The 15,289-nt window shown below is 46.5% G+C and overlaps 1 protein-coding gene across 5 annotated transcripts in view; it reads right to left on the bottom strand.

Moving 5' to 3' along the window:
• Positions 1-15,289, bottom strand: part of EML1 (EMAP like 1) — a 182,197-nt gene that overhangs the window by 123,480 nt on the left and 43,428 nt on the right. For 4 of the 5 annotated variants that reach the window (XM_045901510.3, XM_045901511.3, XM_045901513.3 and 1 more), the window contains exon 1: positions 7,644-7,877. The exons of the other annotated variant lie outside the window; for it this stretch is intronic. In XM_045901510.3, the coding sequence (XP_045757466.2) occupies positions 7,644-7,857 (214 nt within the window). In that variant the 5' untranslated portion in view covers positions 7,858-7,877. Of the gene's footprint in view, positions 1-7,643; positions 7,878-15,289 lie in introns of those variants that run through there. 5 annotated transcript variants of the gene reach the window in all.

Here is a 15,289-nt window from a genome sequence, read left to right as displayed (position 1 = left end):
GGGTGTCTTCCTTGGCTTCCTCCTCTCCCTGTCCCTTGATGACACAAGTCCTGGTGAGGTGGGCCCTAAGCACCCCTCAAGTGGAAATCACCACCACTGTCCCCTGGCTTCACACAATGGACTCCCACCACCACCCTTCCCTACTCCACTAGCCTCCCCTCCACACTGCAGGGGTGCCCTCTTTCAAAAATCCCTGAGAATCTGGCCACGTCACTCCCTTGCCTCAAAATCCTCTGCCACATTCTCTCTGCTCCTCAGAATAAGATTAAATGCCTTAATGTGGCCGAGAAGCCCCACAGACCCTCCCAACTTCATTTTAAGCCACTCTGCCCCTTCCTCTTTCCCCATATGAGAACTTTCCATTTCCAAAAGGTGCTCCCACCCTCTACTTCCTCATCGCTTTCCCTGGTCTGGACTGCTCTTCTCCCCCAACCCTGCCCACTCCCCGCCTGCCCCCCCTCCCCAGTGTTTGACTTCCACTCATCCTGGAAAGAAACCCCAATATACATCCCTTGAGTCCAGTGCCCTGCAACACTCTACACTGTTCCTTATATTCGTTAGTACCGTCCATCCCCGGGGTCATCAAGTAACTCATCATGAGGGAAGCACTGAATGTCTAGCTCCCGACGAGCAGCTCAGGCTTCCTGAAGGCAAGGGCCACATCGACCATGTGCGTCCTTGGAACGCACCCCACCCCCATCAGTGTAATAATGAGCACGGTGGATATTCTACTTGTTTAATAAAAAAGGAACACGTTGAAGGGGGCTGAGACTGGAGGCAGAAAGACTAGTTTGGGGCTGCCATTTTCAAAAACACAAATGAAACCACAGCTGAGAAGTGATGAGCATCTGAACTGAGCAGAAGGGTTGGGTTATCAGGAGCAGAATCCACCGGGCTGATTGAGACAGGAGGATGGGGCACAGAAAAGTCTACGATGATTCTTAGGGAAATCTAGGGTAGTCTATTAAACCCAGAGAGTTCAAATCTTTTCCAGAAAGCTGGCAGAATAAATACTGCATTTTGAGACACGACTAAGTGTTCTGCAAAAATGGGGTTTTCCACACCAAGAGTATTTTCCAATAAAGATACAACTTTAGAGGAAACAAAATTGGAAGTGCGTCTACCTAACTCTTCATTTAAAAATTAGTACTTTAAAGAAGGATAAACTCTTTGAGACAGCTATTTCTTTATAGTAAACCAAAGAGGATGTGCACCGGTTGCTGCTTGTCCCCAGGACACCCCCAGGCCTGGACTGCTTTCAAACAAATATGCTGCTTCCAGCAGAATATTAAATGTATGTGTCAAACATCTAGTGAGAAAACCATCAAGCTTCTGGGGGGAGGGGGCTGTATAGATAAATAGTTACATAGCATTTAGAGTTTCCAGCATAGTTTTTTTTTATTACTAATGTTTCTGCTAGCATTTAAAACATTTTGCTACTATTAGAAACCCTCTATTAATAAGCTAGGATTCTAAAGATGAATAAAAATATTTTTCCTGGAAGATTTTTAGTAGTACAAAGTACCACTGATTTCAAGTCCTTACTAATAAAAAACAGTGCTTTAACATAGAATTTTCAACGCCATCGTGACTAAGTTTTTCACGCTACCAGTTTTATGGCCTGAACAGATTGTAACACTAGAAACCAAGATGTTGTTTCTCTTTCCTTATCCTACCGTCCACTCAACTGAAGTGTTTATTTCTTAGGACAGTATATGAAAAGGCTTATGCTATCTCAGAAATTAACAATAATGGTTACTTTTTAAACACAGTTTTGTGAATTTCCCACCAAAATGCTTGGGTTTGTTTATAATGTCATAAATGCTCGTGGTTTGGCTATAAAATAAATTCCTTGCTGGGTGGAGTACCAGGTGTACCAAGAAGTTCTCCCTTAGAACGGGGGCTTGCTTTGCACTTTCCATGAAAGCATTTTCTTTTGATTTTGCTATCACAGAAAACCTAAGTCAGTGCCTGGTCACCACACGAGAATGCAGAAGAGGTTTGAAAATACGTCATAGTGTTGAGTTCAGATGATTTCCTCACAGGAGCTCCTTGATCCTGTTGCACACCCAACTATGTGCCAACTTGAAAAGTCTAGCATAATCCTAGCTAGGAGAAAGTAATTGGTGTTACAGATGCCAAAAGATGTTCAAGATTTTAAATAAATTATTCTTAATTTTCAAGATATAAATCTGGAAATTAAATTTAAAAAGATTAAAAAGATTTTCCATTTCAAAACTAGAAAAAATAAATAGCAGTAGCTCAAAAGATTATAGTGATTTCTTTTTTTTTTTTTTAATATTTTATTTATTTATTTGAGAGAGAATGAGACACAGAGAGCATGAGAGGGAGGAGGGTCAGAGGGAGAAGCAGACTCCCTGCCGAGCAGGGAGCCCGATGCGGGACTCGATCCAGGGACTCCAGGATCATGACCTGAGCCGAAGGCAGTCGCTTAACCAACTGAGCCACCCAGACGCCCGATTATAGTGATTTCAAAACATGACCGGGAGTAGCAGGTACCATAGACTTGACCTGCCATGGTCATTAAAAAGTCACACCTGCAGGAGAAGAAGATCAGGGAACGGGTAAACTACGTATAGGCTCTAGAAGGAATTTGATAGTCTCTCATGACATCTTCCAAAGGAAGATGGAGAAAAGGCTGCTATCCAGAATCATAATCCTTTAAGACAATGACCAATTTCAACATTATGATAATGTTGAAGTATTTTATATGAGTGCCAGGATTATTTACAGCATCGCAACGCAGATTACAATTGTGTTGTAACTTGACAGGGCTCTGCCTGCTGGAAGAAACTCCCCCTCAAAAAGGAAAGGTATAAGGAAGAAAAGAAAGGGCTTATCCATCATGCATATGAAACAGATAAGAATTTTAAGTGAAAATCAGTAAGAGGTAACAATGTGAAGTGATAAGCAAAAGGGCTAATAACATCTTAGGCTGCATTATAAGAAGTATAAACTTTAGAATAAGGGAGGTGAAGTATCCTGCTCTATTCTGCTCTGTTTAAAAACCAATCCAAAAATGATTAGGAGCCTAAAATTGTATCTTATAAGGAATTATTTTTTTCCAAAGGTAATGTTTAGCTAGAAGAAGACTTCAGAAAGAGCTATCATAATTGTTTTCAAACATGTGACAACCTAGCATATGGAAAAGAGATTAAACCTATTCTCTTTGGACCCAAGAGGCAGAACCTGGGCCAGATTTTGAGTGCACACAGGAACCGACAGTCTGAACTGTCCACAGAAGAAATGGCTTGCGTGGAGAGAGAGTGAGTTTCCAGTCCCTTGGAACTGCTCAAGCAGGGGCTGAATAACGTTTGGATCATCCTTCCATACACCTGAGATTTCAAGCCTTGGGGGGATGGGTGGTCTGGATCAGTGTAAGGGTAGGGGCAGGTGAGGAGGGCCAGCACGCTGTCCTCTTCCTACTTCAGCTGAAGTAGCTCCATGTTCATCTGCTTTACATTTGGGTTCCTGGGTAAGCGGTACTTTGAAGAAACAGCTCAAAGGCTTAAGAAAGGAAACCACAAGATGAAATGCCTGTTAGGTCCCCTCAAACACCAATATCCTTCTAACCTATGGCATCTGAGCAAGGGTGTGTGCAGACTCCTTTTGGTGAGCTGCAATTGATGAAAAGTATCCAAAGTGACTCACAGAAATGAAATAGCAACATTTTATAATTTGCTCCCACTTCTTTCCCTCTTTGATCCAGCTCAACTCCCTGTTCTTTCATCCCCGGGTGTAATGTAAAAAGAGGTTGATATTTAGATTTCAAAAGATTCAGGCTGGTTCCTTAAAAATATCAAAAACCAGAGTTACCATATGACCCAGCAATCCTACTCCTAGGTATCTACCCAAGAAAGATGAAAACATACGTCTACACAAAAGCTTGTACGTGAATGTTCATGGGATCATTATTCAGAATAGTCAAAAAGCGGAAACAATCCAAATGCTCATCAACAGGAGAATGGATACATAAAATGTGGTATATCCATAAAATGGAATATTATTTGGCCATAAAAAGGAACAAAGTATTGACACATGCTACAACTTTGGGCAAACCTTAAAACATTATGCTAAGTGAAAGAAGCCCAACGCAAAAGGTCAAATATTAGGATGATTCCATTGACATTAAAACATCCAGAACCAATAGAGACAGAATGCAGACTAGTGGTCATCAGGGTCTAGAGCGATAGGAGAATGGCAGGAACTGCTACTAGGGGTTTCTTTTGGGGTAGTGACAACGTTCTAAAATTAGACATCGGTGATGCTGGCACAATTCTGTCAATATATCAAAAACCACTCAGCTGTACACTTTAAAAGGGTGAGTTTTTATGGGATGTCAATAATATCTCAAAAAAGCTGTTATTAAAACAAACAAAAAGATTCAGACTGGCATCCAAGCCTTAATGGTTGTGTGGTCTTATAAAGTCACCAAGTCTCTCTCCCTCTCTCTTTTTTTTAAAAAGATTTTATTTATTTGACAGAGAGAGGCACAGCGAGAGAGGGAATACAAGCAGGGGGAGTGGGAGAGGGAGAAGCAGGCTGCCCGCGGAGCAGGGAGCCCAATGGGGGCTTGATCCCAGGACCCTGTGATCATGACCTGAGCCAAAGGCAGATGCTTAACGACTGAGCCACCCAGGTGCCCCTCTCTCTCTCTCTTTTTTTTTTAAAGATTTATTTATTTATTTTGGAGGGGGGAGGGCAGAGGGACAGGGAGGAGAGAAGCAGACGCCCTGCTGAGCACAGAGCCTGCTCAGTAGCTCTCCATCTAACAACACTGAGATCATGACCTGAGCTGAAATCAAGAGGCGGACGCTTAACCAACTGTGCCACCCAGATGCCCCATCCCCAAATCTCTTTGAGCCTCAGTTTTCTCATATGTAATATGATTTACCTCAAAGGGAGGCTTTGAAGAAATATGGAGTAAAGAATGGTAAGTATTTCCCAAATCATGAATTGGCTTAAAAATGATAACTTTTCTTCACTTTTCAACTATGGTGGTTTTTCTTGGAGCAACAAAAGAAGTTTGTGGTTTCTCGCTCTTTGACCAGAGTTCTAAATATTTTGGGGAAAAAGTGCTGCACGAGTTTTCTCCTGAAACGAGAGCAACCAGTATCTGAAAGATGAGAATGAACAGTCTTTTGGGGAGGCTAGACACCACCTGACTTTACATTTAGGATCCACTGCAAATTAGGTAGGAGACAGAACAAGGGAAAAAAGGAGGAGAGGAAGACGAAGAGTTCATTCATTTGAACAGTTTTCTCTTCCTTCTCATTTAGATATTCGCTTCCTCCCCAGGAGGACGCTGACTGTGACAGTCATCCAACTAATAAGTATGGGTTGTATTTGCTGAAGCTAATATAGAACTATGACTTTTTAGCTCCTGTCATTAACAAAAGCATGAGGCTTCATCACCATATGAAAATGGAGGAGTTCATATATTATGCTGTTGTAGTCTGGGCCATTGTCATGTAAATCTCTAATTTAAAAAGAAAAAAAATTTTTCTCAGTGCAGCTAATGAAATACATGTTTAATTTCATTCTTGGTGAAGCGGTGCTTCTGTGATCTGCTGCTTTAATGGAATCATCATAGTAATTAGCTAAATTGTATTCATTTATACTTTTACTTAATGGAAGCCCTCTTAAAATGAATAATTTCACATCAAAACATCTGTTGCTTGAGACATCATTAGTTAACGCCCATTCTGTCCCATAAACTACTCTTGCTGTAAAGTTTATTCATATGGTAACCAAAACATAATAAAAACAGAGCTAAGAACTTTCTGAGAAAAGAAATTCAACAGCTATGATTCATTCAATTGTGTTTTGAAGTGATCTTACAGTTTGATTCTAGCTGTTTTAAAGTGATTTAACTTAAACTGTTACCCATACAATATATAAGAGCTGGCCGTTACTTTCTTCTAGACATCATTACCAGGAAGATATTTTACCAATATTTCTAAACTTGCAATTAACAAAAAAAGGCAGAAAACCAAAACACTCACGAATAGATGTATAGGTCAACTTGACAAATGAACTGCTATTTAGGAATGATATGACCAGGCCCCCAAACAACTGCTCAAATAAAAATATCTAGGCTCATTTCCATAACCTAAATCCAACTGTCAACATATATGCCACATATTAATTTTTAAAAATCCTTCATGCCTGGAATTCATTTAATATAATTTTTCAGCCACATGCCTTTCAAAACTAACACAAGGGGAATTCTATCATAAACACGCAGGAGGCTGTAATACCTTTACCCCCAAAATAGTAATTCAAATAGGATTGATTGTAAGGCATTTAAGGAAACCATTCAAAATTTAATTGGGAACTCTATTCACCCGTGGGGAGAGCAAAATGCTCCCATGACTCTAAACTATAAGGGATTCCAGTGGCCCATAGTGAACCAAATACATTCTATCTGCCTTTAACACGTTCAGAGAACCAAAAACACAGGGGCTCTGCTCTGGAAAACTGCTGTTACATCTGCAGAGTCAGAACTTTCTCTCATTCCACTGAAGAGAGCATTACCAATTTAACGAAGGCTTGCATGTGATTAACATGAAAATTAATCACTGCTAAAACTATCAGAAAAACTCTTCCATGAAAAAAAACAATGATCAATTCCACCCGAGATTAAAATATCGTTAGAGAGGAAGAATCGACACACTCAGTCATCTTTATTGCTACAGCAAATACCTCCTATTTGCAAACAGGTGTCGAAGAGCTAGAAAAGTTCCCCTAAATCACAATTACAATTGCATAATAAATTGCTCAAGTTGTCAATGCCTCTAGAATTCCAAATTATTCCGATCGCACTATAGGCAAATTCTATGAAATACACATTGTTTCTTCTTTAACAAACTTTTGGGATCCTCTGATAAAGCAACAAATCCAACGTAGAAAGAAAAAAGCTGGTTAACTTTTGTGCATGAATTATCATACATCGTGTTCTCATAAAATATGCTGTGTGATGTGAAAATCTTTTTCAACCCCGCTAGTGAGACTAAAATCTTTCAAGCACGTAGGATTTTATGTTTTGTAAAAGATGCCATATTGCCAGTTATTACTGTCTCCTTCCTGTAAAAACAAGAAAACAAAAACAAAAAAACCAACTACCATCCCATAAACAAAATAGTGCAATCACTTTCCAGCCCGGTTCGCTCCGCCTGGGCACTGCGCTGCACGGGGGTGATTTCACCAAAGTAGCACTGAACGGCCCTGAGGGTCCAGCTGCCACAAACAGCGCGCACATCCCCAAAGAACGTTCTGCCCCTAAGTGATCTGTTTTCCGAGTTCCCCCCGCAGAGCCTTGCAGGCGCACCCGAGCTCGGCAGCGGGCGAGCAACACGTCCCCGCGCCCGCGGCCGCCCGGCCTCCCCACGCGCCGCCCGGCCCCGTGCGCTCGCGCCGCGGGCCCCCGGCACCAGCCGCCCGCGCGCACCGGCGGGGCCGGGAGGGCGCGCGGCGCGGGCGGCGGGGGCGAGCCAGGCGCGGCCCGCGGGCCTGCACAATGCGCCCGCGGCGGCGGGAACCGCGCGCCTCCGCCGCAACTTTGCGCGGCCTCCGGCCCGGCCTCGCCCGCGGCCCCCGCCCTCTCGGCCGCCGCCCCTCACCATTGCAGAACTGGAGCAGCGAGGACGTGTCGTACAGGCTGCCGTAGCTCGAGAAGCCGTCCTCCATGCTGAGGCCGCCGGGCCGCGCCCGCTCCCCCGGCCCGGCCGCGCCGCCGCCGCCGCCGCTCACCCCCACACTGAGCCCAGCCGAGCCGCGGCCGGCGCTGGCGCTGGGGCCGGCCCTGCTGTGGCGGCGGCCGCGGCCGGTTACCATGGCAACCCCGGGCCTGCCGCCGTCGCCGCGGCCGCGCGGGCCCGCCGCCGGCACTGCCCGCGCTGCCCGCCAGGGGGCGGCCGCGGCGGGGCGGAGGGGCGGGGCCGGGGGCCGGTAGACTGGAGCCGGGGGCGCGGCCGGCCCGCCCGGGGGGGGCGCCGCCGCCGGGCCCCGCCTCCTCGCGCGGCCGGTGCGCCCCCGGGCGGGCGGGACGCGCCGGGGGGTGGGGGGGCGCGCGGGGACAAAGGGAGCGGGGGAGAGCTCCCCTGCGGGCGCCGAGGCCCGCGCTCCCCGGAGGCTCCCGCCCCGCGCCCGCCGGCGGCTCCAGGACCAAACAGGGACAGCGCGCGAGCACATTTCGGCCGCGTGGCCGCTGGAGCAGCTCCGCTTTTGGCCACGTCCTCCGGCCGCGGCGCGCCCCCCTCCCCGCACGCCCTCCGCGGCGGCGAGGCCCTGCCCCGAGGGAGGGTGAGCCCGGGGCGAGGACTGCGCTTGGCCCTCTGCTCACGGGCCGAGAGGGATGCGGCCTCCCACTTCAAACAGAGGCCGCGGCTCAGCCACGTCGGGCCGCAGAGTCTGGGAGGCCGGGGAGGGAGCGGCATCTGCTGCGCTCCTTCCCCTCTGATCAGCCCCTGCGGCACAGATTTGTCACATTACACACTTGTTAGCTGGCTCCAGGAGCCGGGGAGAGCTGTGTGCATTCTCAGGAAGACAGCGAGTTCCGACGAATTTCCGTAGCAGGAGAGACACCCAGGCCCGACATCCTGTAACTTTCCTGGCGCGCGCGCGCGCACACACACACACACACACACACGCTGCGTTAGGGACTGGAGTTGTACCACGCTCCTCCTGAAGTCCGGGTGCTGGGAAATGGAGAGAAGAATACACGCGCTGGGGGCGCCTGGGTGGCTCCGTCGTTAAGCGTCTGCCTTCGGCTCAGGTCATGATCCCAGGGTCCTGGGATCGAGTCCCGCATCGGGCTCCTTGCTCCATGGGAAGCCTGCTTCTCCCGCTCCCTCTCCCCCTGCTTGTGTTCCTGCCCTCGCTATGTCTCTCTCTGTTAAATAAATAAAATCGTAAAAAAAAAAAAAAAAAAGAAAAGAATACACGCTCTGGGTGATCCTCTGGCCGGGTGCAGAAGAGACTGCCAACATTTGCGCCCATTGCCACACGACCCTGACAATTCACTTCCGCCTCATAACGACACGTGATCCGCTTACATGTTCTAAGTCACTTACATGTCGGAATGGTTTCAAGTTGTAGGTATTCACTGATAGGGGTGGAACACCCTGTAGGTGAAATGCGTAAAAAGCTACCGTCAGGAACGCGTGTGGGCTCAGGGCCCGGGCTCCACACGGCAAGTGGCACGTTTGGCCTGTGGGTCAGCCACGACTGGCCGTGGATGCTGTGGGCAGAAGGGAGGTTGAAGACCTTTCCCCAGACCCGGTCAGGTTGACCAAGCACAGAGGACAAGAGGGCTTGTTAACATGGAAAATGCGTGTGGGACCGTGAAGGGCTGCAGGGGTCGGTTGGACTGTGCCCCAGAACTTGAAAGACGGTGGGAAGGACAGCATGAGTGATCCTGGGTCTGGCGACGGGCGAAAGGGCTTGTATTGCAGACGGGTGGGAAATGAGATTGCACTGGGCAGGGGGGCAGGTAGGAGAGGCCCCAAGGGCCTGCAGGGGAGCTGAACACAGCTGGTGGCAGGTGGAGGAGGGAGGTGAGAGGCTTGCACAGCAGCCAGTGGCTGCTGGAGCTGCATTAGAGAGATGAGTCTGTGTGTGGACTGGACAGCGGGGGCCAGGGCCCGGAGCTGGAGTGGCCCAGGGTGGGGCGGGGCCTGAGCACCGCGCAGTCAGAGGGACGGGCCAGAGGGACCTCGCTCTAGGACAGACAGCTGGAGAGGCAGGAAAACCAAGAGAGGACAGCAAGCATCCCACTAGAAACGCTAGGAGCAATTGGAGACTCGAGAGGGCGTGGGTAGAGGTTGTTAATGAACTTTCTAAAGGTGAGGATGGTAAGTCAACAGAAGTTGGGCAGAGCCTTGGGATGGGAGGAGAGAAATTCCAAAGGAGCGTCAGGAAAGAGAGGCAGGAAACCTGCATAGGATATTGTCTCATTAAACTAGGAGCACAGAAAGTGGCAGAGAGGTGGGCATTTTCACAGGATTCTCTGCAGGACGGGTCAAGGAGGACAAGGCTGGGCAAAGGCCCTTCCATCTGGTGGCAGAGGGCTTGCCAGGTAAGCCTGGAGCATCTTGGTGAGCAGGGGGGACGGGAGCCGGGCTGCTGGTCATCAAAAGGAGAGAGCACACGTAGATGCACATTTGAGAACTTCGGCAGGGAAAGGAAATGCGGGCCAACTATAGAGGGCGGTGGAGGCAGAAGGGTCACATAAAGCTACCCCTGCCACCATCCAAACAGGTGGACCCTCTGCACCTCTAAAGCAAGAGGCAGGTGCTACAGAGAAGGGGCTTTCCGAGGGCAAGACTGAACACAGGTGCACTTTGATCTTTGCCCTTGTCTGTATTCTCATTTCCCACCTTCTCCCCTTCGAATCCAGTCCTAATGCTACATCTACTCCACTTTGTGGATAATTGCTATAAAAAGCTGACTGCGGCATTCTTCAAACTGGAAAATAAATTATTATGAATAAATGATTAAAAGAACGTTTTAAGAATGTTAATATTCTTGATTTATCGTGTTCAAGGTATGCTATTGGACCACAGCTAAGAAGAGTTAAGAACAAAGAAAATTCAGAAGTGGGGCAGGAGAGAAATTGAGCTGGAGGTTTTCATAGAAGATTTTACTTTTGCTAAGAGCAAAATTACAAGTAACAATGAAGAACTCAGTCCACTTGCTTTTGAGATGATAAAGATCGTTATCACACTCTTAACCTAGAATACTTAACAGCTGTGTTTTTCCCACAATGGCAAAAGCTCACTCTAAAAAAAGCAAAATTTAGGATAATTACAAGGATACGCATGTTAAGTCAATTAGGTAAAATCTACACCGCACTGAAAAAGATCCATGCGGGGAAGTCCAAGAAAAACCTCTGAACACTTAATTAATGATGTGTGATTTTTGCGCCCAAACATCTTAACAGATTGTTATTCCATGTCATTTTGAGATAATTTATGGCCCAAGACCAGGAACTGTTGTCATTGTAATAAGTGATGTACACTCTCTAGGACAATATAACCATAGCATTCAGTGGCATTAAGAGCAGCATATTGTACCGTATGTGAAAAAAGAGAAAAGAAAATGGGAGCTCTGTAGCCTTTATTCGTAGAGAAGTAATTTTTAAAATTACCCAGAAATGTAGCTTGTGTATCTATTGTTTAATTCAACATGTCTCCAAAAATACCTTATACAGTACCAGGCACCGTGCTTGGGGCTGGGAATACAGCCACAGAACACAGTACTTTCTAAACTGCAGGTGGCCGTGTGTAGTGGTTGTAAAGAGTCATATGTGCACTTTAACGAATGAAGTAGAAAATTCTACTTCTGGGTATATACCCAAAGGAATTGAAAGCAGGGTCTTGAAGAGATATTTGCACACCCATGTTCATAGCATTATTCACAAGAGCCAAAATGTGGAAACACCCCACGTGTCCATCGAAAGATGAATGGATAAACCAGATGTGATATGTACATACAGTGGAATATTACTCAGTTTTAAAAAGGAAGGACAGGGGCGCCTGGGTGGCTCAGTCGGTTAAGTGTCCTACTCTTGATTTCTCAGTTTCAGTTCAGGGTTGTGAGATCGAGCCCCACATCCGGCTCAGCTCAGAGTCTGCTTGGGATTCTCTCCCTCTGCCTGTCCCCCTGCTTGTGTGCATGCTGTCTCTCAAATAAATAAATAAATAAAATCTTTTTATTTTTTAAAGGAATACTTTTTTTTTTTTTTTAAGATTTCACTTATTTATTTGACAGAGAGAGAGACAGCAAGAGAGGGAACACAAGCAGGGGGAGTGGGAGAGGGAGAAACAGGCTTCCCACTGAGCAGAGAGCCTGATGCGGGGCTCAATGCCAGGACCCTGGGATCATGACCTGAGCCGAAGGCAGATGCTTAACAACTGAGCCACCCGGGCGCCCCTAAATAAAATCTTTTTTAAAATAAATAAGATACAAAGAAAGGACATTCTGACATCTGCTACAGTGTGGATGAAACTTGAGGACCTTATGCTAAGTGAAAGAAGCCAGTGACAAAAAGACAAATACTACATGATGGTACTTACATGAGGCCCCTAAAGGAATCAAGTTCATAGAGACAGAAGTCGAATGGTGGGCACCAGGGGCTGAGGGGGATGGGAAGTGAGTGTTTCATGGGGACAGAGTTTCAGTTTGGAATGATGAGAAAGTTCTGGAGATGGATGGTGGTGCTGGTTGCACAACAGGGTTACTGTCCTTACTACCACTGAACTGTGCACTTAAAAGGTAAAATGGCAAATTTTATGCATATTTTAAAACCAATTAAAAATGAAATAGAATAGGAAATATTGGAATACGCAGAACTTACTAAGAACAAGAGTTTTTACTCGAAACATTGGTTTTTACTTGGAGTGTGTGCTGGGTCGTGGTGTAAAATGTGTTTCTCCCTAGAGGTGACAAAGTCGAGGAGACGTTCAGGCACATAATAACGAATCGTGATAAGTGCTAGATTATTCCAGAGAGCGTGAATACCAGACTGAGGGTAAAAGAGGAAATCAGAGCGGGGGAAGCCGCTCAACCAGAACAGGACCCAGGACCGGCTGAGGAACTGAGAAGGTCACCCAGGCAGGAAGAGTGGCCTGCTCACATGGGGGTTCTGCTATATTCTAAGAGCAAAGGAAAGTTGCCCTTAGGTGAGTGCTGTGGGTTAAACTGTGTCGGTCCCAAATTCATATGTTGAAGTACTAACCTCTAGCACCTCGGAATGTGACCTTTGGAGGCAGGGTCTTTGCAGAGGTAATGATATTAAAATGAGGTCGTTAGGGTGGGTCCTCATCCAATAGGATGATGTCCATATACAAAAACGGGATTAGGACACAGACACACACAGAGGAAAGACCACATGACGACACAGGGAATAAGACAATTGTAGACAAACCAAGAAGAGACACCTGGGACAGATCCTTCCCTCATGGCCCTCAGAAGGAGGCAACCAAGCCTTCACCTTGATTTTGGACTTCTAGGCTCCAGAACAACGAGACAGTCAATTTCTGCTGCGTAAGCCCTACCCCAGTGTGTAAAACTTGGTTACAGCTGCCCTGGCAAATGAACATAGTTAATAAAGAATCCCAAAGTCAAGAACTGGCTATTCCATAGATCGAGGATACCATTCATTACTGATACTGAAATACAAAATACACTTCCTATGATAAGATTGTCACTCCATAAAACGAGAGGTAATCAGAGATTCCTAGCATCAGTAAAGAACATTAAACTCTGTGGTCTCCCACCTGCCTGCCAATACAGCTGTATTTCTTTACAACATCCCTGACAAATGGTCCCTCGGCCATTTCAAAGTTGAAGAGCTTGAATTATTGAAAAGATTGCTGGTTATTTTTATCCCAAATCGCCTTCCCCAAAGCATCCTTCAGAGATTCCACTTTTGTCAGGTCGATTTCATCTCCACGGTCCTGGTGCAGGCTGTCTGTTCCGGGACGCCGCAATCACAGCTTGTGTCCTGCTTTCCCAGCTCTATTTCGTGACTTCAGGGTTAACTGGCCCAGAGAGGGGTTAATGATGGTATTTCATTCTCTGTTGCCTGCCCCATTAAGTGCAAATATCTTGGCGCAGACTTCAAGTGTGTCTGGGTTCCTGCGGCAAATGCTGTCTTTGGCATCTGACACGCTCCGGCCACACCACACTGTCGGCAGATCCGGTTCATGACTCTGAGTCATGCCATGCACTTGAATGCTCTGGACATCTGCCCATGCCCCAGCCCTGAATGCCTGCCTTCCCCCGCCCGCCACCACAGAAGCCGAGCGATCCTGTCTGCTACGCTTCCAACATCTGCTGGTACTTTACTGTATCCCTTATGTTAAGTGGCCTTGCCTTGTAGGAACTTGTGTGTGTGTGTGTGTGTGTGTCCATCTCTCCCAGGAGATTAGATGCCCCAAACACCCCTCATGCCGGACATGGTTGGCACTGAGAACACGCTGAGTGAATGAATGAATGAACCCGCTAGACAAAATCAGTTGCTCATGACACACAATAGGCTTTCAAATGCTTTGAAGAGAGCGCTCCTGCTCTCCAGGCTGAAGCCCTCCATTTCCTCCCTGGCCATCGCGTGACATAGTTTCTCAACCCCTTGTCTGAAGAGATGCCCACCTCACTCAACTGGGCTCTTTTCTCCTGAATCCTGGCACCCCAGAACTGAATACAATAACCTCAGAGGACAGACCTGTGTGGCCTTTCCCTTTAACAACTTAGATATTATGATTCCGTTAATGCAACTGAAGTCCATATTGATTTGTTTTTTCTTTTTGAGCACTCAGGATATATACTGTTGGTTCATGTTGAACTTCCGGTCAATTACAAACCTATCAGTTTTTTCAAATGAACTGCTGTTGGGTCTTCTCCATCCCGTATTGAGCTAATCGATTAAAAAAAAAAAATCTAAAGAAAATTTATCTTTACCCCTGTTAAATGTCATGTTGTTTGTTCCAATCCATCCTCTTAGCCAACCCAAATCTTTAAACTCTGAAATCTGGCATCTAATGCATCAGCATTCTGAGGACGAGGAGTGTGTGGTAACAAACCCTTTACTGTGGGCAACATCCTTGTAATTGACAAACGCATCCACAGCACAGGAGGGGGTGGAGCTCTGAGCGCCGCATCTCCAGTGATCTATTTACCCATACCTTGAATATGTTTGTCCAACTAAACATCAAATTGTCCCAGCTATTTGTTTACCCAGCCCATTTTTCTCTATCATGCACCGTGTTTTGTGAAGGATCTTTACCAGTGCTTTGTAAATCCAGTCTGGTAACGCCGTGAAAAAGAGAGAACAAAGTTGGTTTGGCTCTTAGGGACCGCATTCCCTTCCAAGTTCATGCACAGTAGCTCCTCAAAGATCTGTTAACATTTTTGCTCAGAACCAATATTAATATCAAATTTATCATCCATATTTTCCAGAAGCCAACTTTTTCTGCTTTGGGGAGAATTATGATATTTTTCCCTTCTCAGTTTTCTGCAATGCCCATCTGGTGAGGTTCGAGATGGTTTGTCAAGGCCCAGAGAGAATGTATTTGCAGTAACTAAAGAGCCCCCGCCGTTTCTCACCTATCTTTGGGCTCTTGACAATTCCTCCAGGGATGTTTCTTCTACTCTTTCCAGTTTTACAACTGTTCTCCTTATGGGAGAGAAAGAAACCCACAAACCAAAGTCCAGAATATGCAGATGGCTTTCAGAGTCCTTCGTGGCCCCTGTTCCTCTCGCTGTT

This window comes from Mirounga angustirostris, unplaced genomic scaffold, assembly GCF_029215605.1.
Source record: "Mirounga angustirostris isolate CCGP_5_RB_7025 unplaced genomic scaffold, mMirAng1.0.hap1 SCAF_9, whole genome shotgun sequence".
Classification (NCBI taxonomy): domain Eukaryota; kingdom Metazoa; phylum Chordata; class Mammalia; order Carnivora; family Phocidae; genus Mirounga; species Mirounga angustirostris.
This window is presented reverse-complemented; position numbering and strand designations above follow the sequence as displayed.